Below are 27944 nucleotides of genomic sequence, written 5' to 3' on the forward strand. Positions count from 1 at the left end.
AGCTTTACTGAGCGGTGGCTAGTCACGGGGCAGCTTTTTGCGACTGAAATGTGTAGGACTAATGCTACGTGGGGATTGTAGGGATACACAAGGATTGTATCTGGAGACGCAAACCCCAGCCTGAAAGACAAATGAAGCAACTGTTCCCGGCGAGTGAGCTGCGGTTATTAGGGCTCAATTACAGCCTTGCTGCACTTCCACGGTTTAGGGACTCGCCCTAAGGCACGGAAAGCGTGTTTTGGAGGCACATTTGTGCCGGGAAAGGGAGGCGGCAGGGCCGGGAGGGGCTCCCGCGGACGCCCCACTATTGTGTGCGGCGCTGAGGCGCCCGGCGCGCGCCTGAAGGGCCCGCCGCGGCGCGCCTCCTCCGCCCGGGCAGTGCGGCAGCTGCCGCCGCGGGCTCAGGCGTTCTCCCCGGGCACCCTCAGGCCAGCCAGGACCCCGCGGGCTCCCGCGCCGCCTCGCCTCTACGCGCCGGCGTGCGCGCCGCCGCTCCCTCTCTCTCTCTCTCCCGTGGTAGCAGGAGCAGCGCGGGCGGCGGGGCCGGAGCGTGGCTGAGGCGGCCATTCCTACAGAGCGAGAGAGAGCGCAGCGTGTCCCCCCCCGGGCTCAGTCGCGCACAGGGTGAGGAGGGCGGCGCGGCCCCTCCGGACACACCGAGCGGGCCGGGGGGGGGGAGGAAGGGGAGCGTGAAGGGAAAGTGACCGTTGGGCGCGAGGCGGCCGCCCCGCGCGGTCACGTGACCGCCGCCCCGCGCGCGCGGAGGGAGGGGCGGCTCCGCGGGGCGCGCGCCGGGGCAGGTGCGGCTCGTGCGCGCGCGGCCGCGTGCGCGCTCCCGCGCGTCCCCGCTCCCTCCCTGTGACGCGCCCGCCGCTCTCTCCGCTCTCTTGTCTCTCTCCCGCCCTCCCTCCCTCCTTCACAGAGATGCCCTCGGCTACCAACAGCACCATGGCGAGCAGCACCACCGGCAGCAGCACCGGCAAAGCGGGACCGGGCAGCGAGGCTGCCCCGGCGGCGGCGGCCCCGCAGGCGGCGGCGGGTGTGAACATCACCACGGTGCAGACCGAGGCCATGAAGCAGATCCTGGGGGTGATCGACAAGAAGCTGCGCAACCTGGAGAAGAAGAAGGTGATCCCCACGTCCCGTCAGACCCCCGGGCGCCCACCCGCCTTGCCCCCCGTCTTCCGGCCGCCCCTGCCCCCGAGCCGGTCTGGCCTGTTTCCCTTCCGCTCCCTTGTGCCGGGCCCTCCGCCGAGCCCTCCCGGGTTGTTCCCGGCGTGGCCCCCAGAGGCCGCCCGCTGGAAGGTTCCAGAAGGGCGAGCGCCGCTCCCCCGGCCTGTCCCCTTCCCCTCCCGGGGTCCCCCTGCCCCATCCCCGGCCGCCCTCCCGGGACCCGGCCCGGTTTCCCCCCGGCCCGCGGGGCAGAGCCCGGAGGGGTCGCGGCTGCCGCCTCCCCTTCGGCCCCGCTGCCCGGAGCCCCCTCGGCGGCGCCGCTCCCTTCCCCCTCCTTCCGCCTTTTGTTCCCCGCGGCACGGCCTTTCCCAGCCGCGCCATCCCCGGGATCGGCTCCCCACATCCCCGCTCCGTGCCGTGGCCGGAGCGCTCCCGGTGCCCGTGCCCGGCGGAGCGGGCGGGCAGAGGCTGCGATGCCCCCGGTGCCGGGCACATGGACGCGGAGCTGTAACATGGCGGCGGCCCGGCCTCCCCGGCGGAGCTCATTGTGCCGCCCGCACAAAGCCGGGGCCACCCCACCCCGCCCCGGTGTCACCGCTCGCTTTCCATCGCCCTAAGCTCAACTCTTTGGGAGCCTGAGCCCAGCTGGAAGCGGCCTTTCAGGGGTTATTTTTAGAAAGAGCAGCTACTAAATCCGTGGTGCTCGGACGGTTCCGAGTTGTGGCACAAGAGGAAAAGGGTGTCGTGGTTACTCGCGGCGTGTTTTGCACCCTCTCGGTGGTGGCAGATTAGATGAGCTTCGCAGGGCTTTACAACTTACAGAGTATGAGGCGTCCGTCAGAAAAAGAGCTAATGCATAGCCTCGAGACTTGCCTCAAAACACCACATTGCCAAGCTAAAATTAGGGATTACTGAAAAATAATTTCATGCTCGTGCCGGAGCCCTAAATCTCTTTTTATTTTTAAACGTGAATAAGCATAATAACTGTTCTATTAATTTTTTTAACTGGCACTTTTGGCCGTATTCATAGTATTCCATATTGTAGAAGGTGGAAATATAACCAGTAAATTAGTCTGTACAGGTGGGTTGTAAATGAAAGAAGCCGTGCTTTAGCTATGAATAATGCACTGTGTATCAATAATACACTGTATAAATACACTGTGTACAGTGTAGCTTCCCACTTAAAAACTGGGTGTGGGATTTTCCTGGGTTTTAAAAATGACATGGCAAAAAGCAGCAAGCCAGGACCTTTTAGGTAAGTTTTAGAATCAGAGGAGCTTTTGCTCCATGTCTGTTGTGTGTAGACAGGACAAGATGTCTGTCTTAAACTTGTCATTAACACACAGCAATATGTGCACACACAGTACTGGTCCTCAGCTTGAGAAAGGCAGCAGATCTTTCTGTCTCTAATTGTTCCAATACAAAAAAACTGTTTGAAATTTAACTGTTGTACCCGATATACACAAAAATCTGCTGAGAATATTTTTTATTTGTTAGAAATATATATTTTAAGAACCAAAATTAGCAGGTGAATATTTTGACCTGTTCTGTACTTGGGAGTATTCAAAAGGATAAAGCACTGTGTTACTGGTGTGAGGGTCAGCTTTTCTTGGGAGCAGTATTTTTATTAACCTTGAGGTCTTTTACACCTAATTTACACTTGCCTTCGCCATTCCATTCTGTTGGGAGTGCAGTTTTAGCCAGGTGAAGTGTTCTACCCAGTGAATAGAGGGGACAAAGTGCCCTTTTTTTTCTGGACATGGCTTTTGTTGGAAGATGTTCCATGAAAATTACTGAACGCATTTATTTTTGGAATACTCTCTGCTGGGCAGTGTGGGCTTAAAGAAAAGGCAAGGGCAGGGGCCTGAAAAGGAAAAGCTCCGTATTGTCTCTCACTGATGAATTAAAGTTGAAAGATTCCTAAGTCTTAATGGCCTGAAGTTCTGAAACTTCCTGAAGGAGGACTCATAAGCATTACAGAAGTCGTGAGAGAAATGGGTTTTGGTGTGGTAAAGCAGAGTAACTCATTTGTGGGCTTGAGCCTCTCCCTTGGTGGGGGAATCAAGAGTTCTGTAGTAAATAATGCTCTTTAATAGAGAGCGTTACATGCTTTGTGTCTTAAAACAAAGCTCATTGTGCACATCAGTATTTCCTTGTACTTTGTATCTGTGGATAAGAATATATTTTTAATTTTTCCAAGCATCCAGAAAGTAAAGTTGTGCTGGATACTGCACAGACAGGAGTGGGTGAGAAATGCAGTAAATCTCACTGGGAACTTGTGCTTAGTTGGACAGCTAATCCTTTCTTTGTCAGCAGCTGGTACTGAAGGCCAGTAGGGATGATTTTCAGAGCTTTGTGTCACAGAATGAATACAGAAATATACTTAGACACACATTTCTGAAGGATGAAAAATGATTGCTCTGGAAGAGGTACCATCTTAGGTTTTGAATGAGTGTGCAGCTTTTAGTAGAGGAAAGGTCACTCTTCATGAAGAAATTTGAATTTTTGGAGTAAATTTAATGTCACGTTTACCTCTAAACGCAGAGGATAAAATAGCATGACTACCAAAACACAAACTGAAATAATATTTGTAACTTTGATCTATACTGTTTTGAATGTTTTTGTATAAACTAAAACTACTAGATTATTAGTTACACTTTCATTTTCTTTTCTTAAATGTGACCTCATTTGAAAGAATGAACATTGCTTGTGTTAAAAGGGACTAGGATAAAGGGAATTGCTGTTCAGAAATGGATGTGAAAGCATGGCCTGAAAACGTCTGTGTTCCCCTCATCTCTTTATATTTGGAAATTATAGGAATGCTCTTCTCTGCTCTTAGATGACAAGATATTTGTGTGTGCATGGAAGGGGTAATTAAAGGGGTATTTTCTCTATGCGACCTTCAGATGTGCAACTCGAGTTTATGTTGACAAGCTTAGTTAATTTAGAAGTTACCTGGACTCCTCCAGGTGTTTGTCAGGTGTCTGGGGTTAGAGTCCTGCCAGCTCTCTGTGCTCCCTAGGAGAAAATATTTCACCTTCAATTTCTCCTTCTCCCTGGCTCTTTGGGTTTTTGTTTTTAGAGGGAAAATCCTTTCCAAATTTTAAGCCAATTGAATGGAGATCAAACTCTGGTTTTATTTCAGGGCTGAATGAAAAAAACCCAGTTATTTTTGCTTTCAACTTGTGCAATAGAGCATGAGCCATGTAAGAGCAGTTTATCAAACAAATGTTCTGCCAAAGGGGCAAAATAATTTATTTGGGTGGGTTAGGGGATGGGCAGATGTTCACAGGGTAACATGTGAGCTTAAAAACTTGATGTGAGCTTGGTGTCTGGAGTTGGAAAAATGGCACGTGTTGCCTGTGCCTGGTAACTTGAGCTGCTGCCACTTTATCAGCTTGTCTGAATTTCCTCCTGAGTGTAACCCTGGCTGGGGTGCAAAATGAGGAGTTCCCAGGTGCTGCTGTCCGGGCTGCACAAGAGCTGTCGTGGAACAGCAGATGGACATTTGAAGTTGATGTGACGTGGCTCAGTGGGATCGGTTTTCCATTCTTGTAGGTGCAGTCAGTGGTAGCCGGAAGTTTGAAGCTGCCCATTGATAGCATCTCTCTAAATGCTTTTGTCCATGATTTTGGGCCACTTGGATGTCCCAGGCTTGTGAGTGTCTCCAGAACCTTTCCTTGTGAGGCTTGGTTTGAATTTCTATCTTTGGAGATTAAACGTGATTTTGGACCAAATCGTAACATTCATTTCAAACTGTGTATTAAAAGCCTGAATCTTTCTTTGAAACCTCTCTTGATAGCAATTTTGGATATCCAGCTTCATGTCTTGAAAACCCAAGCAGTTTATCTGTGAAATCATGTGGTGGTTGGTGCTTTGAGGTTTCAGCTGGGTCTGTTTTGGTTTTAACTGGTTATTGTAGAATAGGGATTGTCTCCCAGTGAGTTCAGTTAACTGGATGCACGATGAGTCCAAGGGGCTCTGGAAACACCTTCTAGTTTCAGTTTTTCAGATGCTGCTTTGGGGTTTGGATGACAGTTTTTGTTTCAGAAGAAAAAGACACACAGAATGTGTTGGGAGAGCTCAATTTGTGTTCTGCAGCCCAGTTGGTGTTCTAGAATTCATTTGTAAAAGTAACTTTTTTTGAACAAAAATGATGTGTAGAGCAAAATCCAGGTCTCCTGCCATGTAGTCAGCTTCCCTGTAAATTCAGAGTGTTTCTTTAGGAAATCCTGTGTGGTGGTGGTTTGGAAAGAACATCTCTGTGCAGTCACCAAAACTTGGGGTTCCACTCTTCTGTGACTTAATTCTGGTTACTGAAGCAGCTTTTTTTTCCCTTGGGGGTTAACTGATCATGAAACTGCAGTCTCAGAATCGATGTATCTTTGTAATTTGTTTAAAAACTAATACATCATGGAGATATTTTTTTCTAAACCATCAAACTTCCCAGACTGTGGGGAAAAACCCACCCACCCACCAGAATATCTACAACTGTTATTTCAAAAATAAATTCAGTTTAAACAGAAGACCTGTAAGTGTTTTGTGTTCTGGCATATTGGTGTTACTGCATCCTTCCATCTTCCTGGTTCCAGCTCAGGACTGAAACTGCTTCTCAGAACTGGTGGAGTTTGAGAGGTTCTGAACTTCCTTGTTAAGTGTTTTACCTTTTTGATGGCTTTTTTTCTGCCTGTTTTTTTGAGAAAATGGGAAGTCTGTTTTTGGTTTGTGGGGTTTTTTTGTTCATTTCTGGGCAGTTTTTGCTGCAAAGCAATGAATGAGTGTGGAGGTGATGGTGGAGGGCAGATAAATTGCAATGCAGAGATGTAAAACAGGTTAATAAACTTCTGATTTGTAACTTGGCTTTTATTTGAGTTCAATGCAAACCATATTACACAGCTATTTTAAATGTTGGATTATCTTAATTGCTTTTGTGCTGTCAGAAACACTCAGTTTTTGAGATGCCTCAGGAAACAGTCTTGGGATGTCCTTTCCACCTTTTCTTAGCTTGTAGTAGAGTTTGGATTCCAAAAGGTTTACTCCAGCTGTTCACAGAGGTTACCTTGTCCCCTTGCACCTTGCAGCTTGTCATGCACACTTGCGCTGCTGTAATTGGTAGAACCATAGCATTGAAATTATCTGGTTAAATATAGAGCCTCCCTCCTGCTCCTGACCCCCTTTTTTAAGGGTTATTTTTAATCTGATGATTCCAGTGATCCAGTTTGTAGCACAGCACTGGAAGTGACGGCTCAGTGGTCAGGCATTTCTAAAACCAGTGTTGGTTTGGAGGGTAATGCCATGTAACTGCATTTTTTGTTTCCACTTTAGGATGACATTTTTGAGACAGTTCAGAGGAGGTGAAGAGAACTGTCTATTACTGCGGTAAAGTAACTCAGTTTCGGATTCCTATTAAAGTAAAATCCAGGGCATGCTTAAGCAATGAACACCATAGTCCCAGGAGCCTGGTTTTGGTGCTTTTTCCCCAGGAAACTCCAAAGCACTTCAGGTATCTCAGTGGAAAAAGCTGAGGCAGGGTGGCTTGCTGCCTGCAGAACTGGGAGCTGCTGACTCATGAGCTGTTCAATACTCAAATTTTTGTGCTCACTTTGCCACTGGATTTTTTTTTTCCTGCTGGTTTGGTCTCCATGCTCTGAGATCTCCATCTGTGAGGAGTGAGGGTGAAGTTGTGTAGGGGGGTTAAGATAAAGACAGTCTTCCCCTCTTGCAGGCACTGCAGTAGGTTTCCTAAAGCAGGAATTTTACTGCAGTTGTTTTACAGCACTAATGCTGCTCTTGGATTGCTGTTAGTTGACAGTGCAGATTAAAAAGGAAAGCATTTCACTTAATATTTCTGTGTAATGCAGCTTTGGATCTTAAAGTGTCTTTGGGATGATAGAAAAACGCTTACTTGGCAGTCGAAATCTTTGTGGTAACATTTAACTAAATGCACATTGGCTTGTCCTCTGCATTGCAGCTGACAGGGCTTTCCTTCCTCTGCTTTTACCTTCCCAATAGGAATATTTATAAAGAAGAAAAAGTGAAGACAAGTAACTTTTGTTCTATTCCTAACAGAAATTGACATATTACCCTTTGCTTTTTGGTTGAATAAAAATAAGCAAAGCATTTACATTAGACCTAAGAATATTTCACTCTTCAAGAAAAAGGTTGTGCATTGTTCAGTATGTTAATGCAATATCTTAATCTGAAAGGACCAACCATGCATGGAAGAAGTATACAGAAAAAATTGTAGTTATTTAGGATATTTTTGTCTCTTCCCTCCCTCATGCCCTCAGCCAGCAAAATGGATTCTGTCAGTGTTTCACAATGTAATTTTGCAATATATGGGTTTTTTCAGCAAAGTTGAACAAAGTGGTGTTCTGGAATACAGTGTTCCACCCTGTTTGTTTTACTGTTGTTGTTTATGGGTTTGTGTTGGAGACTGGATCACAGAACTTGTTTTAATGCATTTTTCTAGACCATGTTCAAGCTGGCTCATGTTTGCAGTCTATTTACTGAGCAGCCTCACAAGCTATTGCATCAGGGTGACCAAGGGAATTGTAATCTGCAGCAGGGGAGCCAGTGACTTGAGCAAGTAGGAACTTCCTTTGAAATTTCCTCGTCTGCAAAGCCAGTTTGCTGTAGGATTTCAGCCATCAGAGGTGTGGGTTGACCTGGCTTTGCACTGGGGCACTGCAGTGGTTCAGCCCTTTTACCTCCCTTTGGCTTCACAGCTCAGCCACACTCTCCCAGACCAAGAGAACTGTCCTGCGATTGTCCAAGCATGTCATCATCTACTCTGAAATTGGGATGGAGATGAGTAACCTGATCTTCCTTCCTATTCAGATAGATGTGCAGTGTGCCAAATGCTCTCCAGGGCTACTTTTTTGGTCTGTTAAGAACTGTGGCTGCTGCATTTAACAACTGTTACCATGTAGTTTCTGTCCCCAGCATGAGATTCCCAGTAATATATTTTTGGAGGTCTGGAAGTTCTTGCTTTGACTTTGCCTAGGCCATTGCTGGCTCTGATACACTGGAAGGTGAAGTAGTTAAATGTTGTATCTGGCTTGGAGGACTTGAAAAGATCCAGACTGTGGGCACCAGTGACATCAAAAGGACCAAGGCTCACAGCGGTGATTGGGTTTCAGGAAGTAATGATGGGCGTCAAATACTTTGGAAGAGGAGCTTGCCTGGTAAATTGTTCCACAGACTTTGATCTTTCCAAAAAATCTGAGGCTGAGCATAGAAGTTGAATTAACTAGAAAAATACCAGTAAAATATTTTAACTGAAGACTCTGAAACAAAGAGCAACAGCAACCAAACAGGGTGTCACTCAGTGGCAAATGTAAACCCTGAGACAGTGGTTGCATCAGGGTTTTAATTCTTTGACATTCAAAATGAAGTGTTCTGCTTTTCATGTTTTATTATCCTAGATTGGGAAGATAATTTTTAAGGATTCATTTTAGTAACTTTTAAAATCAGATCAAGGCTAATTTCATTCACTATGTAGTAATTAGTGATAATACAGAAATGGTGGAAACAGCTTAGTGATTAGGTGTGTTATCCTAACAGGCTTTGCTTCCTTTTGAAGACCCTTTCTAGTCTGTTAGCCTGTGGAATCTGTCACTTGGGCACACAGGAGTTCTACCTGCTTTTGGCCAATGTCACTCTTCTGCATCATTTTCTGTTTAAGCAGATGAGAAAACCCATCCTGCTGCAAAGTAGCCCAATGATGCTTTTTTCAGTTTCTTCCTGTGGAAAAAAAATCCTAATGCTCTTGAACAAGACTATGTTAGAGAGCTATTAATATGAATCGTGTTGGTGGGCATTCTTGCACAGAAGATTAGAAACTGTTTAAAATTCTTTACAACTCTCTTAAGTGATGCAGCTACAGAGAATTACAGTTCTGGATCTTAATAGCATTGACAGTGGGGGTTTGCAGTCAGGTTTTGGTACTGTAGTGATAAAGTGGGGATAAGCTCTACCTCAGCCCTCAGTTCAGCTCTCTGGGGTTTGGATTGAAGGAAATGTCCATTGAGAGTGGTTTTCCCCTTAGGAAGAATGTGAATTTCCTTGGAAATTCCAACTAGCCATGAAGATATTGTAATAGCCAAATAAACACGGTTAAAATATTTACCTCTTGGGAAAATCTTTATGTTTTAACCCAGAAGAGAATTTTTCTCATGTACTCTTCCTTCAGGACAGTTATGTGCTTGTGTTACAGTCTGTGTACTGTAATAATACAGTGCATAATTTTGTTAGCCCAAGTAGAAAAAAAAAGCTTTAAACTGATTCTTGGCTCTTCATAACAGCATTTTTCTTTTGTTTCAGAGCAAACTTGATGATTACCAGGAACGAATGAACAAGGGAGAACGTCTGAATCAAGATCAACTGGTAAAAACAACCAAAAAAAATCCTAACCAGATCTCAGTTAAATTGTTTTGTCATCTTGTGGTGAGGAGTTTTGTGCTGCCTCTCTCCTTGTTGGGGCTGGTTCTTAAAGTAGGTTATTGTAGAGCTTGATTCAGCAGCAGTTTTGCAGTTGTAGTAAATAAAAAGCAAATATCAATTTAAATTCAGTTGCATGGTGCAAACATGCACATTGATACTTCAAGAGATCACCAGATGCTCAGTAATCAACAGTGTTTTGTTGATGATTTTTAACACTGAGAAAGTGAAGGGAAAAAATGTACCCTCCAACTATTGCAGCTGTTGACACTTAAAGAATGAGCTGCTTCCCTTGGTCCGTGTGATGATTTCATCTTCACTTCGGTGGTTCTGTGCCAGCTGAAAACTGAAATATCACAGATCTGTGTGGTTTTATTTTGGAATGGCCTGTTGTGAAGAGAAACCATGATAAGGTTTCTGTTTGCTGAGCAGAGAAGAGAACTGACACCATGCTGAGGAGGGAAACACATGTTTTTTATGAAGCCTGACTACTAGGCTTGATAAAAATCTTCTTTGTTTGGAGAAATCCCATTATTTTGTCACAGCAGGGGTATAAATGTCTCAGCCGTATCCCCCGATTTGATTCTGATTTGGTGGAATTTCGCAGTACTGCCAGATGGGTTGAGGCGTTTGGTTTGCTTTGGTGCAGATCAGAGTATTAGGTTTAAGAAGATAGCAAAAGCAAAGATTTCTGGAGAAGGGGACATTATGCTCTGTATATTCTGATTTGGGCTCTGACTGGAGATAACAAATCATTAATTCTCAAACTCTAGAGCAGTTCTGAGTTGCCAGATGTTCTTCTCCCCCATTCTCCCAGTTGTTAGATAGTTTTTGTCAGGAATTGGCTACAGCCAACCATGAGACCAGTCCATCACTCACGTGAGCACATAAAGGCGTATTTTTATATATGTTTAGCATATCTAAAGAAACTAGAGGCCCCAAGGACATAGACAAGTCTTTGATATCTGGGCCAGTGGAAATCTAATTTGCCTTAACATAGCTGCAGTCCCATTAAGGGGTCCTGTGTCTCTCTTCAGAACTAAAACACGTGGAATTTATTTGTTGGAAGTATATATTCTGTTCTGTTGGTTCTGGTTTACATTTGTGGTTTTTCTTGGTTTTTTTAAGGATGCGGTGTCAAAATACCAGGAAGTGACAAATAATCTGGAATTTGCTAAGGAACTGCAGAGGAGTTTTATGGCTCTGAGCCAAGATGTAAGTAAAGATCAAGCGTTGCCATGTGGGTTATCCAAACACTTTAAACTCTTCCACTGATGCAGTAGTCACCTCTATTTACAGGGATGAATTGCCCTTGATTTCCTGTTGTTTGACTGTTTTATTCTATTCTTTATATTAGTTGATGTCAGGTTTTCTGAAGAATTTCTGATGTACTCCATAAATGTATGGAAGCAAGAGTAATGTAGTAATTTTCTGACACAACTCAGGTGTTGAAAACAGTGTGATCACAGAACAGGTTTGCAGTGCAACATTAAAGATGGTCACTTGCTAGCATTGGTAACATTTTCTTAAATTGATTTCATAGGGTTTTCATTTCTTAATAACACAGTCTGAAATTACATTATGAGACAATTCATATTTTTGTAAAGGATAAATTACCTGGATTCTATAAAATAGGTAATCTTTTGAGTTGGTGTTTTATCAAGGAGGCAAAATAACATTGTGGTCGAGAGTTAAGTTCTAAAAGGTTGGGAGTTCTGGAAAGAGCAGCAGCATTGGAGGAATTGGTTGTGTAGTGGATGTTAGTGCAGCTGACTGCTCTGCCGAGTGGTTTTAGCTTGTGAACAGGCTGTGAGAATTTGAAGGGCAGCGGCATCCTTGTATTACAAACTGCTTTCTACATTGGTTGTGGCTGTAAATTAATTTGTAGGACTAAGCCAACCTGTTTCTTCATTTTCTGGCATCACAGTTCCATCTCTGTTTACAGAATGTTAGTAATGGGGAGCCTTCTTTTCTGGACGAGTCAGTTCTGCAGTGTTTCCCTGGTCAGCTGACTGCTAAAAGAGGCCAGTGAATCCAGGAGTACCAGATTGGTGCTCTGCTTTCAAACTTGATTGCAGTTTTTCCTGACTGGAGTTGGTTCACATGTAGTTGATTTTAAGATACATCTTTGATTTTAAAAAATGAAATTCAGGTGTTTCAAAGTGAGAAAGTTACTGTCACAATAGATTTTTTGGTAGAGAATATTAAATTTACAAGGTAAACCAGCTGAATTTGGGATGCTGGATGCTTGGATGAATAATGGAAGAAACATCCTGTGGGTTCAGACTGGTGCTGCATTTAGACCAGCCTTGTGGAAGGTTCAGTGCAGAGCTCAAGGCTGATGATGATGTGTCATCCTCTCCCTCCCTGCATCCATGCTCCTCACACTGGAAGTGCTGCAGTGGATGCACATGCTTGTTCCCTAGGGTGTCTGACTGGGGATCTCATGTCCAAGAATTTGTTTAAATCCTTTTTTGAACTTGCTGATCCTGTCTATCTCCCCAGCCTTTCAGGGCAAAACATTCCATGAGTTCCCTCCTGTGGTGCGTGAAAAAACAGAGAGTACTTTGGTTGATCTGTTTTAAGCTGATCTGGTAGTTCCAATGAGTGTTTCCTACTGTCATGGGATATGGTGAATAACTTCTCTGTTCCTGTTCTCTGTGTGGCCAGTGTGAAAAATCTGGATCACCCAAGCCTTTCCAAATGGAAGAACCCAACACTTAAAATCTGCTCTTGCCCAGTGCAAGAACCCAACACTTAGGCTCTTCTCTTGCTCTCCTGCACCTTTTCTTAGCAGTTAGAGACATTTCTATCTGTTTTTTCCTTGGGTCCTCTCCAGATCCAGAAAACAATAAAGAAGACAGCTCGCAGGGAGCAGCTGATGCGAGAGGAGGCTGAGCAGAAGCGTTTAAAGACTGTGCTGGAGCTGCAGTTTATTCTGGAGAAGTTGGGTGATGATGAAGTGCGCAGCGACCTCAAACAAGGATCCAATGGGGTGCCAGTGCTGACAGAGGAGGAGCTGACAATGCTGGATGAGTTTTACAAGCTGGTTTACCCTGAACGAGACATGAACATGAGGTAGGGTTATAGCAGAATGCTTGTCTTTCTAATTGCCAGTCGGTTAACAATGTATTTAGTATGGTAATTTAAAGACTCGGTAAGAAATTAACTCTTACTAATTAATTTTTAAGGTTGAATGAGCAGTATGAGCAAGCATCTGTTCACCTGTGGGACTTACTGGAAGGGAAGGAAAAACCAGTTTGTGGAACAACCTGTAAGTACAGTCTCTGCATGAAGAGACAGCACGCTGAATTTGTGCCTGAGCTAAAATACACATCTGATGTAAGAGAGCTTGGGCAGTTAATTATCTCTGAGTTCTTAGAGTAACTGCTTCTCCTCAGCTCTTAGCTGGACTGTAACAGTGACTTGTGAGGTTTGGGCTCAGTGTGTGGTGGTTTTTACTTTACACTGGCTCAGCGTTACTCACTGTTGAAGCTCAGTCCGTTCCTGCTATTTCAGCAGTACTCTGCTGGTGCTCAGTAACAGGTCTTTGTTTCTGGAAACCTGTGTGTGAACAAGGAGCTTTGTTATTGATAGGACCTGATACATAAAGTGGCATGGCCATCCTTAGTGGGATGTTCTCTCCCCCATGGCTCCTGCAAAAAGCGTAGTGGCTTTGCCCTCTTGTCATTGATCAGCTGCAGATCAGGGTGTGACCATGCCAGCCAGACTGCTTTTTTGCAGGAAATAATTCCCAAATACATGGCCTAGGCAGCCAGTAATGCTGCTTTCCCAGTGGGGCTGATGTCTTTTGGGTTAAGATGCCCCAGCATTCATCTGAGGCACTGAGGGCAAGTGTTCTTTGCTTACAAAGGCTCTTTTGAGCCACTTCACCTCAGGGGAAGAACCTTCATGAATCAGGTGGTACCTGTGTACATTTGTTTGTACTGACAGTTGTTTTGTAAGAAATTGTCTCACAGTAATGGTTTTAAATAACAGGAATAAAAGTCTACTAATTAAATTCATAAACTTGACCTCACTGTGAAGTGTTCCACAAATCTTCTGAAGACTTGTATGTACTCTTAAGATCCTCCTTGCCCTTCAGATTTTTCTGAATGACACTGGGTTATTTATGGATTTATTGAATGTGATGTAGTAAGAGAAGGAATCCTGTACCAGTAATGGTCACGGATTGGCTTGGGGCAGCAACATCTTCCAGCAAAAGGGTCATAAAATGTACAATCTTTGGACTGAAAACTCTGCAATCTTTGGGAAGGAAGGAGAAGATGATGAGGACCGAGTTGGTGCTGATGTTCCCCTGTTCTATTTTCCCAGACAAAGCACTGAAGGAGGTTGTTGAACGGATTCTTCAGACCAGTTACTTTGACAGCACCCACAACCACCAGAATGGGCTGTGTGAGGAAGAGGAGGCAGCGCCTGCACCTGCGGTAGAAGACACTGCGGCAGAGGCTGGTGAGAAGGGGGAGATGCCTTGTGACTGACACATTTGTGTTGTTCTGTCTTGTCTCTGCAGTCCTCAGAGTGACTAAATTGCAAATGCAGTGCTCATCTCTAGTACCAAAACCATCCAGGATGAAAGTTCTGGCTGCCTGAGGCTTTGCCACTTTCCAGTGGTTCCCACCAGTTTAAGCTGGAAGGGAGCACTTTTTGAAGCAGACAGTGTGATTACGTACTTAAAGTTGGGAATGTTGTATCCAGTTTTAAGAACAAGCTCAGGACATTTTTCCCTTTTGTGGAGAAGGCATAGCTGAACATAACTCTCCCTAGCAAGAGCTTAATGTTGGGGTTTTTTTGCTTTTTAATTCAAAGCTCTGAGATTATTTGTTATTACTAATTCTCTGTTAATGCCCCTGTCATTTCTGCTTCACTCTGGGACACAAGGTTTTCTCATCTAACTTTGTATCTTCTAGGTCTGTAACATGAGGGTGGTTGGGGTCTTTATTGTTGTTGGTTTGGGGTTTTCCCAGACAAACGGTTTATTCCTTTTTCTTCTAGAACCCGATCCAGCAGAAGAATTTACTGAACCAACTGAAGTTGAATCAACTGAGGTATTATTCACTGAAAGACTGTCATTTTGTATACCTTTAATGCCACTTACTTTTACTTTCATACCCTTTCTTATTTTTATTTTAGTATGTAAACAGACAATTCATGGCAGAGACTCAGTTCAGCAGTAGTGAGAAGGAACAGGTAGATGAGTGGACAGTTGAAACGGTTGAGGTAAGATCTTGTGTACTGCAGGTAAAATTGCAATCCCTGTTTCTGCTGGCTCACAATTCATGATAGGTTTTAGTATTGCATCCCTTCTCCCCCAATATATAAAAGAATACATATATTTAAGTAGGCTTGGCCTCACTACTCGATTCTTTAATTACATACTTAGCTCAGGAGTATTTAAAAAGAAATAAAATCTATTTAGTCTGGCTAAGTTTGCAGAGAACTTGCTTTTCTTCATTAGTGGCTTGCTTGGGAAAACAGGACTTAAAAGTCTTAGGCTTAAAAAGACTTTAAGGACTTTTTTGAAGTCTTTTTTTTTTTTTTTTTTTTTTTTGAGAACTTAGCTGCAAATGTAGAACTTAAAAGTTTATCTCCCCAGCTGCTGACAGTGTGGTGTAGTTGTGCTTTCATTGAGCAGGTCCCTGGAGAGGGAGCTGAAAATGAGTAACTCAACTAATACCTGCTGCAGATTGCTTATGTGCATAATTTGATGTTAAAATATGCTTGTGTGTACGTCTCTGCTTCCCAGAACTACAGTTCTTCAAGTATTTCACTTGTTACTACTTTGCACTTGAGTGGCTGTTCACTTGTGGTGTTTGTGGTGCACTGGTGTTGGGATCCATCCCCAGTTTAGTGATTTGCACTCAGACTTCGCTACATGTACAAGTCCGTGATTTTATTGCACCAGAGTTTGTGTTCTGCACGTACAGGAAAGGACAAACCCCATGTTTGGTATGTTGGAGCTTGAGTTGTGTCTGTCTGTTAAAAACAAGCATGAGCAGCTTGTTTCAGGTGCTGGAGAGTTAGTTTTTGATTGATTTTAGCCTTCTGCAGCAGCAAATTGCATTAGACTTTCTTGGTGCCTTTGGACTGCTTCTAAGCGTAGGAGTGAATTAAGTGTTCAAAATCTTGTGAAATGGTGAAAAAATAGAGCAGCTGTTTTGATCTGATAAACTAATCAGCTGATTTACACTGAGTCTGGCTGAAATTCCTGATCTACAGCGTTGAAGACCACTAAGAAATTTAATAATACTGAGGATGAGTGTGAGGCTTCTAGGACTAAGACAGCTTTGCCATGTTTGTGAATGAGTTTGGTAGTTTCTTGTCATAGTATTTCAATCCCTTACTCAAAAAACCCCTAAAATATCACTGCTGTAGAATGTGTTTTAAGAAATCTGTTAAACTGACAAACCCACACATTAAAGTCACGCTTGGTTGGAGTATTCTTAGAAGGCACAGCATTTAAAAATTAATGATTGATAGGCTTCAGTTATACCCCTTTTATATCTGTTTCTACCAAGGGTCCAGAGTGGTTCAGTTCTCTGTAGTTCTTAATATAAGGAGTATGGATGAAGACATAGTTCAGGTTGCAGTTTGGTATGAGACAGATTTCTGAAACTCCTCATTTTTCAGGCATCTGTACTAGATCCAATATTGGATTGGATCAGCTTTGTTTTCATAGGGACAGTACAAAGAATGTATGCTTCAGTTGTCCTTTTTGTCCCAATATCTTGGACATCTTAGAAAAGGAATAATTTAGAAAAATTTAAGGTTGAAAATCACTGTTTCTTCATAATTAAGAACCTTATTTTCTCAGCTATAGCACAAAAAAGGGAAATTGAGAATATCTGCCTGTAAAATTATTCTTGCTGGCATCACAATCTCATTTCTCATGGGAATGCAGCTGAACTGTGCTTTGGTAAGATCATGACACAGAATGTACACTGATAGCTGTGAATTTGAAATCTGAAAGAACATTTGCTCAGAAGAGCTCCATAATTGTTCAGGAAGGGGGAGGGTATCATAAACTAATCTCTTTTTCAGTAACCCTCAGGTAGATGTGATACAGTCAGGATTTCTGTGGTGTGTTTCTAGTTTGGGACGTGATGATGTCTTCACAAGGATGTTTTTTCTGTGGGCCTTCCATAAGTTTGAAACTAAGGAATTTACTTGTGAATTTTCCAAGTGTATTTGGATTATATGATGTTTTAATTTTGGTGAAGATGTCCTTTATTGGTAATAGTATTTATGGAGGTTTTTTTAATTGTTGTTTTGTGGGGGTTTAGTTTTTATTTTTTTAACTGCTTCTTCTCTAAAAAGTACCTGAGTCTGGTTGTAAACAAAGTTCACTGTGTCTTAGATTGTGGAACTTCGGGTGGATGGATTTTGTGTAGAATTGAAAACTGTTCTCAGACTGCCAGAACACAAGTTCTTTCTGTTGGTTTGTGGTGTCATTAAACTTGTGGTTTTACCTTTCCTCCTCCTTTTTTCCTGTCCCCTGTCAGTCTCCTTGCATTGTGTGTGGCAGCTCTGCCTGCTGCCAAGATTATCTTAATCCACACAACTTGAAATTTGTTCAGTAGTTTCATCCTACTGTGGTTGTACTAGGTCAGAGTACCTGGTAGTGCTAATAAGGCTGAAGGAATAGGTCCTAAACTGTTCTCCTGACATGAAAAAAAAGAGGATTGGAAAAGATAATGTAAAATATGAAACACCATCTGAAGTTAGTGCTGTACTATTTGTGAAAAAGGAAAGTGTTGGATATTTTTGTCACTGTTATGTATTCTTGATGGATTCCATCAACGCTTTTTTTTTTTTTCCTTGAAGATACTGAATTGTTGTGAATGACTTGGACTCCATGAGTTGAGTGGTATGCTCAAATAATTGAGAGTATTTTTGATAACAATTAAACAGGAGATGAGTAGCTGCTGGTTTTACTACTCAGGAGTTTCACCTGATCTGGCTTGCACTTTCTTTTCAATTTTTAAGCTTTGAAATGTGCAAAAGGTCTATATATGTGCTCGAGATAATTTTTTCCATTTACAGGACCTAATCTTAATTTGGAAACAGTCAATAATGTGAAATTTGGGGATAGGCCAGAGCAGTTATGCTTGGTTTCCAGTGTGGACTGCCTTAGGGTGTATTTTTCATGGGAATTGTCAAATTGCTTCTCTGTGGATTGCTACTAGTGGTGATCTGGCTCTGAAGGGAATCTCGAAGAGGACTGTAGGTAGTGGTTAGATTTTAGTTTTGTTCAGATTTTCTGTCAGGGATTTGGTCAAGGAACAAGCCATTGGAGTTGGTGAGGCAACTGCATGTGCAGAATGCTATGTGCAAACAAGGTTTGGAAAGCTGGGCAAGCAGTAGGAATACTGGAAGGTGCTGTAGGTTTCTTTGAGAAATTTTTAAAAAATGTACAGGCTTTGAGGTTGGATAGTGGCAGTTTGAGGCTTAAAGTTCAGATCTTTGTTATAGGACTGGTCTAAAATAGGACTGGTTTGTTAATTGTCATGATGGCTGTACAGAAATCTGTCTTCTGCAGTTCTAATAAGAAATCACGTTTTTCACATCAGTTTTTTGAACTTCCAGGCGCTTGTATGCTGATTTATGTCCTGTGTAACTAAGTTTTAAAGCTTAGCTGTTTTTCTGGAAGATTTTTAATATTAGAAGCTCACTGAAATAGAGAACTAATAAACAAGTCATTGACAAAGATACTTTTAAAGGGCATTTGTTGACATAGAAAATGGCACTTCTGGATTATGGGAGCTGCCTAAAGAGCAGGTTAGGGACTGGTTAGGGCCATCAGAGTGCAGCTCGACCATCCTTGCTGCTGTCTGTTTTCAAACTTTTTGCTGATGGTTTTTTGAGATGCTCATGTCCAGCTTTGCTGGTTTCTCTGCTGTCTGATCAGGTGCTATCTGAAAGCCCATTGCAGTTTGTTCCTTTGTTGATGTTTGCCACTTTGGAATATGTCTGGTAAATCTGAGCTTTCTTGCCCACCATGAGCTGTGCTTCTGCTTCTGGGCTTCTGGTGTCCCCTTGCAGTGCTGTCTGGCAATCCTTGTCATGCAATGCTGCATGCTGTTCCCTGAGACAGTAAATCAGGGACCTAGGATAACAGTGGCTGTGAAAATTGAGCATTTTGAAGTCTTAAGAAAGACAAAAAAATTCTGACTCCACTTACATTTACCAAAAAGCAATGAGAAAATAATTGTTCCCCATTTGTGCATATTTTTGAAGCTTACTCTGCCCCCACTTCCTTTAAATTTCCAAATGTTGATAAATTGCTGTCTCAAATCCTGCTCTAACAAAATCCATGTAATATTGAACAAACACCTTTTTTCATGGGGAAAAGAGTAGATGGAGAATAAAAAAGAGCAGAGTGTGAACTCTGTAGTCCTGTGAGTGCTCAAACGAGTAGCTGGCCACCAGCACTGACCTGTCTGTAGGATGTAATACTCAACCCCACTACAGTAATTCCATCATCCATAACCAGTTAGGCAATAGCCAGAAATGCCAAGAACTCCCAAGTCACTTGAGTGCAGTGCTGCCTCGAGCTGAAATTGCAGTTGGTTGTTGTTTCTTGTTAGGTTGTAAATTCCCTGCAGCAACAGACACAGGCGACGTCTCCTCCCGTCCCGGAACCTCACGCGCTCACTGCTGTGGCTCAGGCAGACCCCCTGGTCAGGAGACAGCGAGTACAGGACCTCATGGCACAGATGCAAGGCCCCTACAACTTCATGCAGGTATTTCTGTACTCTAAACATTCATCTGTTTAACCCACAGCAATGTGGATTTGATTTTTTATTCTTTTTTATTTTTTTCTCCCCAGGACTCAATGCTGGAATTTGAGAACCAAACGCTTGATCCTGCCATCGTATCTGCACAGCCCATGAACCCAGCACAGAGTTTGGACATGCCACAAATGGTTTGCCCTCCAGGTTTGTAATGGTAAATCCTAAACATAAATACTGGGGAAGCCTGCAAGTCACCTCTTAGAAGTGCTTCAGTTACTGCTGCTTAGTAAGAGGGTCACCACCAGTAATAGTACAGTCCTGTTAAAGTGTGTTTTTCTCAGAAATGGGACTGTGCTATTTTTAGACTTCCAATTCTCACTTGCTTATAGGTTTTGCTTGGAAATATGGGATATCTAAAGGGTTTTTTTTGTTTTGCTTTGGATTATTTTGGACTACTAGAAGAAATGTTCTTTGCATGGCAACAGGAATTGGTAATTTGAGTATAGCTTTGCCATGCTAAAGGCTTCATCATCTTCATGGTGATCCGCTCTCACATAACTGATCAGAGAAGATAGTAATGCTATTCTGTAAAAGGTTTTGATTTTACTATGTAATAAGTGAAATTATTTTCCTTCAGTTCATGCTGAGTCAAGACTTGCCCAGCCTACCCAAGTTCCTGTGCAACCAGAAGCCACACAGGTAAAATGTTCAGTAAATTGTGTTTTGGATTTGAGTTTGATATTAGACCTGAGTTAATAATTCCTAGCTACGTGAGAAACTCAAAAAGCTGAAGTTCCCATTTTGGGAAATCAGTGGTCTCCATTGTTGCTTACAAGCATTACTACTTGCTCGTTTCATTCTCTGCAGACATTACAAATTCCAGTAAGGGGATCTTCTCTTTGTTTAGTAGTTAAGCCTTGGGTAGTAGTACTTCCAATTTATCTAGAAGCAGGTGGTTTGTTATTTGCTTGTAACAGAAATCACTTGGTTAAAGGGCAGCCTGTGTCTGTTCAACTGAGTGTCAGGGCACAGATAGATCTAATGCATTAACTACAGATTCTGTGTTGTGTTTTATTACTTCCAGTTGCTTGCTTGGATTGGGATTTTATACTGGAGTTGTAGAGCAGTCAGCGTGAGTTGAATGCTGTTTTCAGTTGAGCTTTTAAGTTGGATCTCCTAAACTTCCTTCTCCACTGTATAATTGAAGTAGTCACCTTCTTGTTAAGATGTTTCAGTTGTCTGGTGATTAAAGAACTTCCTAATTTTGTGTTAAGCATGTGTGGCATCTCCAAGGACTCTGCTGGTCTCAGTAATGGGTCTGATCCCTGTAGGTATTTGCAATTAAAAAGCCTGGATAGATGATGGATCTCACAGTACAGGCAGTATAAATTGCTTCCTTTGGCTTGTCCAGATTGGGTCTGCAAAGTTTAAGTCACTCATTTACATAGAAACAGGAGTGAGTTTCCTCTGTATGTACCTCCTGAAGTGCTGGTGCTCTCCACAGTTTTGTTGTCTTGTATGAGTAGAATAATTTCTTTGGGCAGAGTGTTTTCTCTGCACTAGTTTCTATTTTGCTGTTAGGTGATGTCTGTGACTTAATCCAATGGATTTTTTTTTCTTATTTCCCTTACCTCCAACCAGTGCTGCCAGTGATTCTCTTGAGGATCTTGCAAGCAGTAGCTAAACTTACTCTTGGCTTTGGAACATTCCAGTGTGGTGTGAACACCACGATCAGTTGTTATCCATTGCCTCTTAAATTCCCCAGTACAGCCTTTAATGCAAAGCCCTCCAGCTTTGCTGGCTGGAGTTTTCCTTGGGCTCTGTGTGAGAGCAGAGCTCATAAAACATAAAATTCAGGCCATTGGAAGCCAGCCTGTGTCCACTTGTGTTTGAGCTTGGAGTTGTCATGTTACAATGTTGGTGGTTGGAAGTAACTAATTTGTACTGGTTGTGAAGATCTGCTGGCTCACAGACCAGAGAGTACCATCCATCCGGAGGTCTCTGATACATTTTACAAAACTGTGTGTGAGCATCAGCTGACTTTTTGGGGGCTTTGGGGTTTATTTTGTCAGGTTCCCTTGGTTTCTTCTACAAGTGAGGGATATACAGCTTCCCAACCCATGTATCAGCCTTCTCACACAGCAGAGCAACGGCCACAGAAAGAATCAATTGACCAGATTCAGGCAAGTCAGGTTTCACAGGGGTGGGAAGAACTCTGATTGCAGGTGACATCAAATGTTAGTTTGTTTCTTCGTAAATAACATTCTTTTTAGTTGCCTGTTGATAGGGCCACTTCAATTCCCTTTTGATTCCAAAATTCTGAGCCTTTCTGTGACCAGTAAGTCTTCCATAGTAAGACTTTTCATTTGGAAGCTTGTATGTTTAGTTAGATGCAGCATGCCAACATCAGCATGGGAGCATCAGTGTTGTTGGCTTAGGAGATGGGATTTATTTTTTTACATTGGCCAGCAGTTAGCCTGGAAACTTACTCATTTCCCATCCAGTGTTTTCTAGTTGTGTTTCAAGTTAATGAGGGAGAAGATGGTTAGATTTTTCCTCTCATGATGCTGTTGTGAATGAGGCTGTTGAGCTGAAGTAGGAAACAGTTGTTTGTAGAGGTGAAGCTGAGGCATTGCCACTCTTTTAAAGTTAAAGTTTTGGTACCTCAAGAGCTGCTAAAATGTTGTTTGTTTTAATTATCAGGCTTCAATGTCACTGAATGCAGACCAGACCCCATCGTCGTCATCACTTCCCACTGCATCCCAGCCGCAGGTGTTCCAGGCTGGATCCAGCAAGCCTTTGCATAGCAGCGGAATCAATGTTAACGCAGCTCCATTCCAATCCATGCAAACAGTGAGTAGGAAATCCATACTGGATCCCTTCAGTTTGGTACTCATTTCTTGTGGTGGAATCACTCATGTAGCTACCTGGGATAGTCTTTGGTGATTCACATTTCTCAGACTTTGATGCTTCTTTACATGATACAATGAAGAGCTGTAAAAATGAATTTCTGCTCTTACAGGTATTCAACATGAATGCACCTGTTCCTCCTGTTAATGAGCCAGAAACCCTTAAGCAACAAAACCAGTACCAGGCCAGTTACAACCAGACTTTCTCCAATCAACCTCACCAAGTAGAACAATCAGATCTCCAGCAAGAACAACTCCAGACAGGTAAAATTCTTGTGGCCTTGGTAGAGCAGGTGATAGTCTGTGAAGTCCTAGATGATGGAGCAAAGCATGTCACGCGTTCCCTTGCAAACCTTTCCCCTGAGCAATGCCAGGTTTTGTTACTCTGGGTTTGAATATCCAACAGGGAGTGAAATTCGGTATATTTATCTCCAACTGTTACACCACTTGACTGAGTTTTATATGAGTTTAAGTAAAGACATGGACCAGGATTATTCTGAAGGTGAAAGCAGTAGAGTGAAGTACTTGCTCTGGTTGCTTTAAACAAATAGTGCAATTTGAGGTGACATTCTATAAAGGAAATAGTAAGGCAAAAATGAGAGCAAATATTTATGGCTTCTCAATAGTCAGTGCAAGATTTCACAAAGGTCTGGAATGCTTTGCTGAAATCAGTGAGATGTGGTTTGAATTCAGCAGGCAAAATGCTTTCCAGGTTAGCAACTTGAAAAAATAAAAGTCTCTATCCAGAGCTGTTCTTCTCTCAGCACTGCCTTCACTTTCCCCTGAAGTGCTAACAAGTACTGGATGTGCAATAAGGAGAAAGAGCCTCATCCTTTCCCTCCACAACCAAATGCTGGGTTTAAAGAGATTTGTGGGAACATAAAGAAATCCAGACTTTTATACTTCCTTTTTCCCCCGATTCCCCTGCAGTGGTTGGTACCTACCACAGTTCCCCGGACCAGAGTCACCAAGTGGCAGGAAACCACCAGCAGCCTCCCCAGCAGAACACTGGATTTCCCAGGAACAGCCAGCCTTACTACAACAGCCGAGGGGTGTCCCGGGGGGGATCCCGCGGGGCCCGGGGCCTCATGAACGGTTACAGGGGCCCAGCAAACGGATTCAGAGGTGAGCAGCTCTGCGAGACACTCACAGCTTCTGCTTGCACTCGGGGGAGCGCCAGCTCAGGATAGCAAGTGTTAAACTGACCTGGGGCGGTGTCTCTGGGAGACTGTGACACTCACAGTAGAAATCTTACTGGCTGTAGATGAGCAACTTCAAATGTAAGTGTGTGTCTGGACCTCTGTTACAATACAATTGTTAGGCATCCACTGCAAGTGTAAGCAAATGCAGCAATAGCCAGCCATCAAGCAGGGAATTTGGATGCCAGTTGATATTTCAAAAATGCTTTTTATTTCCACAGTGTATTTTGTAGTTCTGTGTTTCATCAGAATGAAAGTAGGCTGGCTTATGTAGAAATACAGGAACACTAGAGTCCAAAAGTCACTAGGCCAAGGGAATTAACAGGAGTGGAGGAATGATACTGTAGTTCTGGATAGATAAGAGAATGTTCCTGATTCGTGGACTTTATATATGTGGCTGTCAGTGTTACAGAGAGGTTTATGTTAGAATAGGAGAAAGATAGTTTCCTTGTCAGGTATTCTGGGATTACTTATGGACACAGGTACTGTCTTCCATGTTCTCTTCCTCTCGTGTGGCTGGGGAGTAGAGAAGAAACTTGTGTAATAAAAATACAGCTGATTGGAGTGTGAATGCAGTTACCACAGCTGGGACGTTTAGATCCTACCTAGGATCATGTTTAGCTCTGGACTGAATGTTCTGTAAATCAAGCCTCAGATTACTCTGAGAAATGGCCTGAATTCTGCCTCCTCCCAGTCCTTAGCAGGTGTTCATTCCCATGTCTTGTAATATGTTAGCCCTGATGTTGGAGACGTTTGCCTGACTTGCAGGTAAACAGCCCTTGGTAAAGGGATGGGGTTTTTTAAGGCTTAAATAAAATACTGTTGCTGATTTTCTTTCTATAGTAGCAGAAGGTCAAGTATTAAGTGCAACTTTGTTTTGCAAGTGAAAGACTTGTGCCCTGTTCCTTAGGGGGATATGATGGCTACCGTCCTTCCTTTTCCAACACTCCAAACAGTGGCTACACACAGCCCCAGTTCAATGCTCCTCGGGATTACTCAAACTACCAGAGGGTAAGCTACCAGTGGAGGGGGGAAATACGTGTCCAAAGCACTCAAAGCTGTTAGTGACAACTTCCTCTGGGACTTTCTTTATTGCTCAGGAACACAAACTGCCTCTGTGTAGTTTGGAAAAGTTGAAGACTAAAGACATCTATTTATATTTCTTAGTTATATTGAGCAACATATCCTGTAACTGGAGAGAGCATTTGTCACTGCACTCTTTATTACAGCTGCTAGGCACTAGTGAAAATAAGAATTTATTTTTTTAATATTATTTTAAACTAATAAAGTGTTGCATGTTGAAGTTACAGGTGTTTTGTCAGTGCACATCATTCGAAAAGCTCCTTGTTTTGCTGGCAGTTAGTAACAGAATGCCCAGGTTTTATGTTGTAACTTTTTTAATTTCTTTGCTTCAGGATGGATATCAACAGAATTTCAAACGTGGCTCTGGACAAAGTGGACCTCGGGGAGCTCCTAGAGGTAATTTCCAGAGTAGTGAATAATTGATTTGGGTTGAGTGGAAGTTTCTGAGCCAATTTTTAAAGTTCTGGACTTCAGAAAGAACCTCACTCCTTCCTCAGCAGCTCACAATTAAGAATAAGCTGACTTTCCTCTGACCTCATAGCTGACCCTGCTTTTGAGCAGGGCTTGGTCCTGCAGAACCTCTGAGGACCCTGCTGACTTGAGTTACTGCGATCCTGTGAACTGGCGGTAGAAGTTTAATTGGCTCTTGAATGAGGAATTCTTGGAAAAGAAGCTAAAACAGCAATTGCTGTTGACATTTAGATACAGCAGAACTTCTTAACTGTCTTTTATTAATGAAAGCCCTAGGAAGCAAACCCCACAGACATAATGAGGCTGTAGTTCAGCTTCTAGACTTTATTTTCATCACTATTTTTTCAAGTCTTTTTCTTAAACCATTTTTGGTGATGAGACTGTTCTGTGTCAATACAGACATGGCCATGAGTGCCTTGTCAGTGAGGGCAGCTCGAGGCTGTGCCCTGCATCTGTGAAACCCCACGTGGCAGTTCAGTTCTGAAGGGTTCTGTCCCTGTCTCGGTCCCGAAAGCCCCGAGGTGCGGCGCTGAGGCCTCGAGCTCAGTGCAGCACTGGGCTGCGCTGAAGCTGAGAGCGTGTTTCAGGAAGCTCAGCAGAGTCTCTCTTGAGTTTAACCAAGAAGATGTAGGACAGTTTTTAAACTAACCAGATTTCCTGCAGAATTCAACCTCCTTTCTGTGTGTTTTCTAGGTCGTGGAGGGCCCCCCAGACCAAACAGAGGGATGCCTCAGATGAACGCTCAGCAAGTGAATTAAACACATTCACAGGATTCCATTCAACGCCAAAAACACGCTGGCCAGTGTACAATACATGTTACCAGAAGAGTTATTATCTATTTGTTCTCCCTTACAGGAAGTTTGTTGTAAAGGGACTATTTTCATTACCCATAATGACAGGACTACAGTTGCCAGCTTTATATTCCCTGGATATTGAAAGGAACGAAACAACGTTTACTCTGCATGTTCTGTCCTAAGCATCATCTTGAGCCTTGCATATGAGATTCAGATTCCTCACCCTTGCTAAGAGTAAAGCAAAAAAGGCAATTTTCAGGGTGATCCAATCTCCATGGTTAACTGAAGTGGCAGGAAAAAGCAACGACTCGCTTCTGACATTTAAAAGTGATTTAACAAATTCAGATAAAATCTGCAAATCCATAAAGATTTACTGTGGTGGCAGTTGACAAAACTTAAATGTTCCCATGAAAGGATGGAAAAGGTGAAGTGTGGCTTGGTAGAACAACTGCATTTCAGCTTTTTCTTATTAAACCGAAGCACTGAACAGTTAAAGGTGTGTAGTGATGCAAATGCCCTAAATAGACAGGTGGGCTTAGAAGCAGTTTGTGACAGAGAAGAGGCACCCTTAGCTGCAGCACTCCTCATCACCAGGGCCCTGATTCCCGTGGCTAAGGAGTTCCGAGCGCTTGCATAACTGCTAATGTAACTGTGTAATTTTTTTTTTTTTTTTTTTAGGTGACAAGGTGAAAAACAACAACAAAAAAAAAGGTTTGATTTGGCACTTGAACAAAATTTTGCAACAAATCTGAGCTATAACCTGGATGGCCACTGTATATTTGATGTGAAGTATTTAGATATCTCTTTGAAACACTTTTAAGTTTCTTTGATAGCAATGACTTTTGTAAGGATTGGTATTCTCTATCATTCCTTATGACTTGCACATTGTCTGTCACTAATACTTGACCTTGCTGTATTATCACCTAAATAACTGATGCCGGTACTGATGGAAATCTCTAATGGATAATCATAACACTTTTGGTCACATGTCCTTTTGTCTTTCCTGCAGCCTTGAAGGTTTTAAGAAATCTCAAATGCCCGCTGCTGCTGCCCTTCCAATTGCTATCTTTTGAAAAGCACCAGTCTGTGTTTGAGTTGATTTCCCCTTTTCAGGGAAATGACAGCCAGCAGTTACAGTTCTAATGGTATAAGCAAGATAAATAAAACATGTTTATAAAAATTGTATCCTGGAACACTGGTTTTCAACGGCTGAAACAGATTCAATGTGTCGGGGTGACGTTTCATAAGGTTTCTTTGGGTTTTTTCCCCAATAGTCTCTTTTTCCTGACTAGATGTAAACCCTCCTCCTGTTTTTCTGGTTTTACTCTACTAGCTGTGACTTCTGGGAAACCTTTTATTTTTGATGGACTTTTCCTTTTTTTTTCATCAAGGCAGCGATGTATAAAAGAAATGGCATAAGCCTAGGAGCTGGAAAATACCAAGTCTTATTCAAGTTTTACTGCATCCTTGTGGTATAATCTTTGGAAAAATCACTTGTGCCTGCCTTTTGCGCACATGCACTCTCTCTGCAGTGGGGAGAATATTTTGATAGCTGCCTCCATAGAGGTGTTGGTAGTTCTGTTGCATTCTATAGCACGTGCAAGAAGAAAAGTGCTATATTATATGTTAAGTATTGCTCATCAAATAATTCCTACCTGTGGAAAGGTGAAATTAAGGAACAGCTGCATGGTGTTTTAACTGTTCTGTACAAAACGGAAGGTTGTTTTCACTCAGAGGGTCATTTCTACTTTGTATCACAACTGAACTTTCAGAACTTGCAGTCAGATACTTTTGACTTCGTTGTGAAACAGTCTGGAACTCCATCCAAATAGGTGGGAAATCACTTTTCCATGTCCTGTGTGAAGAGCACAAATGAAAAATGTTTTCACTGCGGGAAATGATAAGCTTGTGAAGACCATATTCCACACCAGGCATCCTGAAACGGGGCTGATGTCTGGAAGCAGCAGTTTGAGTCGAGGCCTAGAACATTCCTAAACTGCAGTCCGGTGAGAAGTTGCTGTTCTGTGTCTTTTTTAGGAAGCTATTACTGAGATAATAGTCCCTACTGTTTTTTAACTGGAAAAAAAAAATAAAAAGACAAACCTTTTAATGTTGAAC

General features: G+C 42.9%; 1 protein-coding gene across 3 annotated transcripts; it reads left to right on the forward strand.

Moving 5' to 3' along the window:
* Positions 1-473: 473 nt before the first annotated feature.
* On the forward strand, positions 474-27943 carry CAPRIN1 (cell cycle associated protein 1). Of its 3 annotated transcripts, XM_048305978.1 has the most exons (19): positions 475-624; positions 923-1128; positions 9499-9561; positions 10744-10830; positions 12455-12693; positions 12807-12889; positions 13951-14088; positions 14632-14684; positions 14770-14856; positions 19224-19379; positions 19466-19574; positions 20008-20069; positions 21443-21553; positions 22074-22223; positions 22393-22543; positions 23210-23404; positions 24389-24489; positions 24894-24957; positions 25726-27943. In XM_048305978.1, exons 2-19 carry the CDS (start codon positions 925-927, stop codon positions 25788-25790), a joined length of 2118 nt encoding a protein of 705 aa, XP_048161935.1. In that variant the 5' UTR covers positions 475-624; positions 923-924; the 3' UTR covers positions 25791-27943. The 3 variants fall into 3 exon arrangements, with proteins under 3 accessions (XP_048161936.1, XP_048161935.1, XP_048161937.1); XM_048305979.1 differs by lacking the exon at positions 14770-14856 and having other exon boundaries at positions 474-624; XM_048305980.1 differs by lacking the exon at positions 21443-21553 and having other exon boundaries at positions 476-624.
* The last annotated feature ends 1 nt before the right edge of the window (position 27944 follows it).

Source organism: Corvus hawaiiensis, chromosome 6 (genome assembly GCF_020740725.1).
Source record: "Corvus hawaiiensis isolate bCorHaw1 chromosome 6, bCorHaw1.pri.cur, whole genome shotgun sequence".
NCBI classification, from domain to species: Eukaryota; Metazoa; Chordata; class Aves; order Passeriformes; family Corvidae; genus Corvus; species Corvus hawaiiensis.

Coding starts and splice junctions, on each gene's coding strand:
- CAPRIN1 (XM_048305978.1), top strand. CDS start 925: ATGCCCTCGGCTACCAACAGCACCATGGCGAGCAGCACCACCGGCAGC. Junction 19,380..19,465: donor GCCCCTACAACTTCATGCAG/GTATTTCTGTAC, acceptor TTTTCTCCCCAG/GACTCAATGCTGGAATTTGA. Junction 21,554..22,073: donor AATCAATTGACCAGATTCAG/GCAAGTCAGGTT, acceptor TTTAATTATCAG/GCTTCAATGTCACTGAATGC.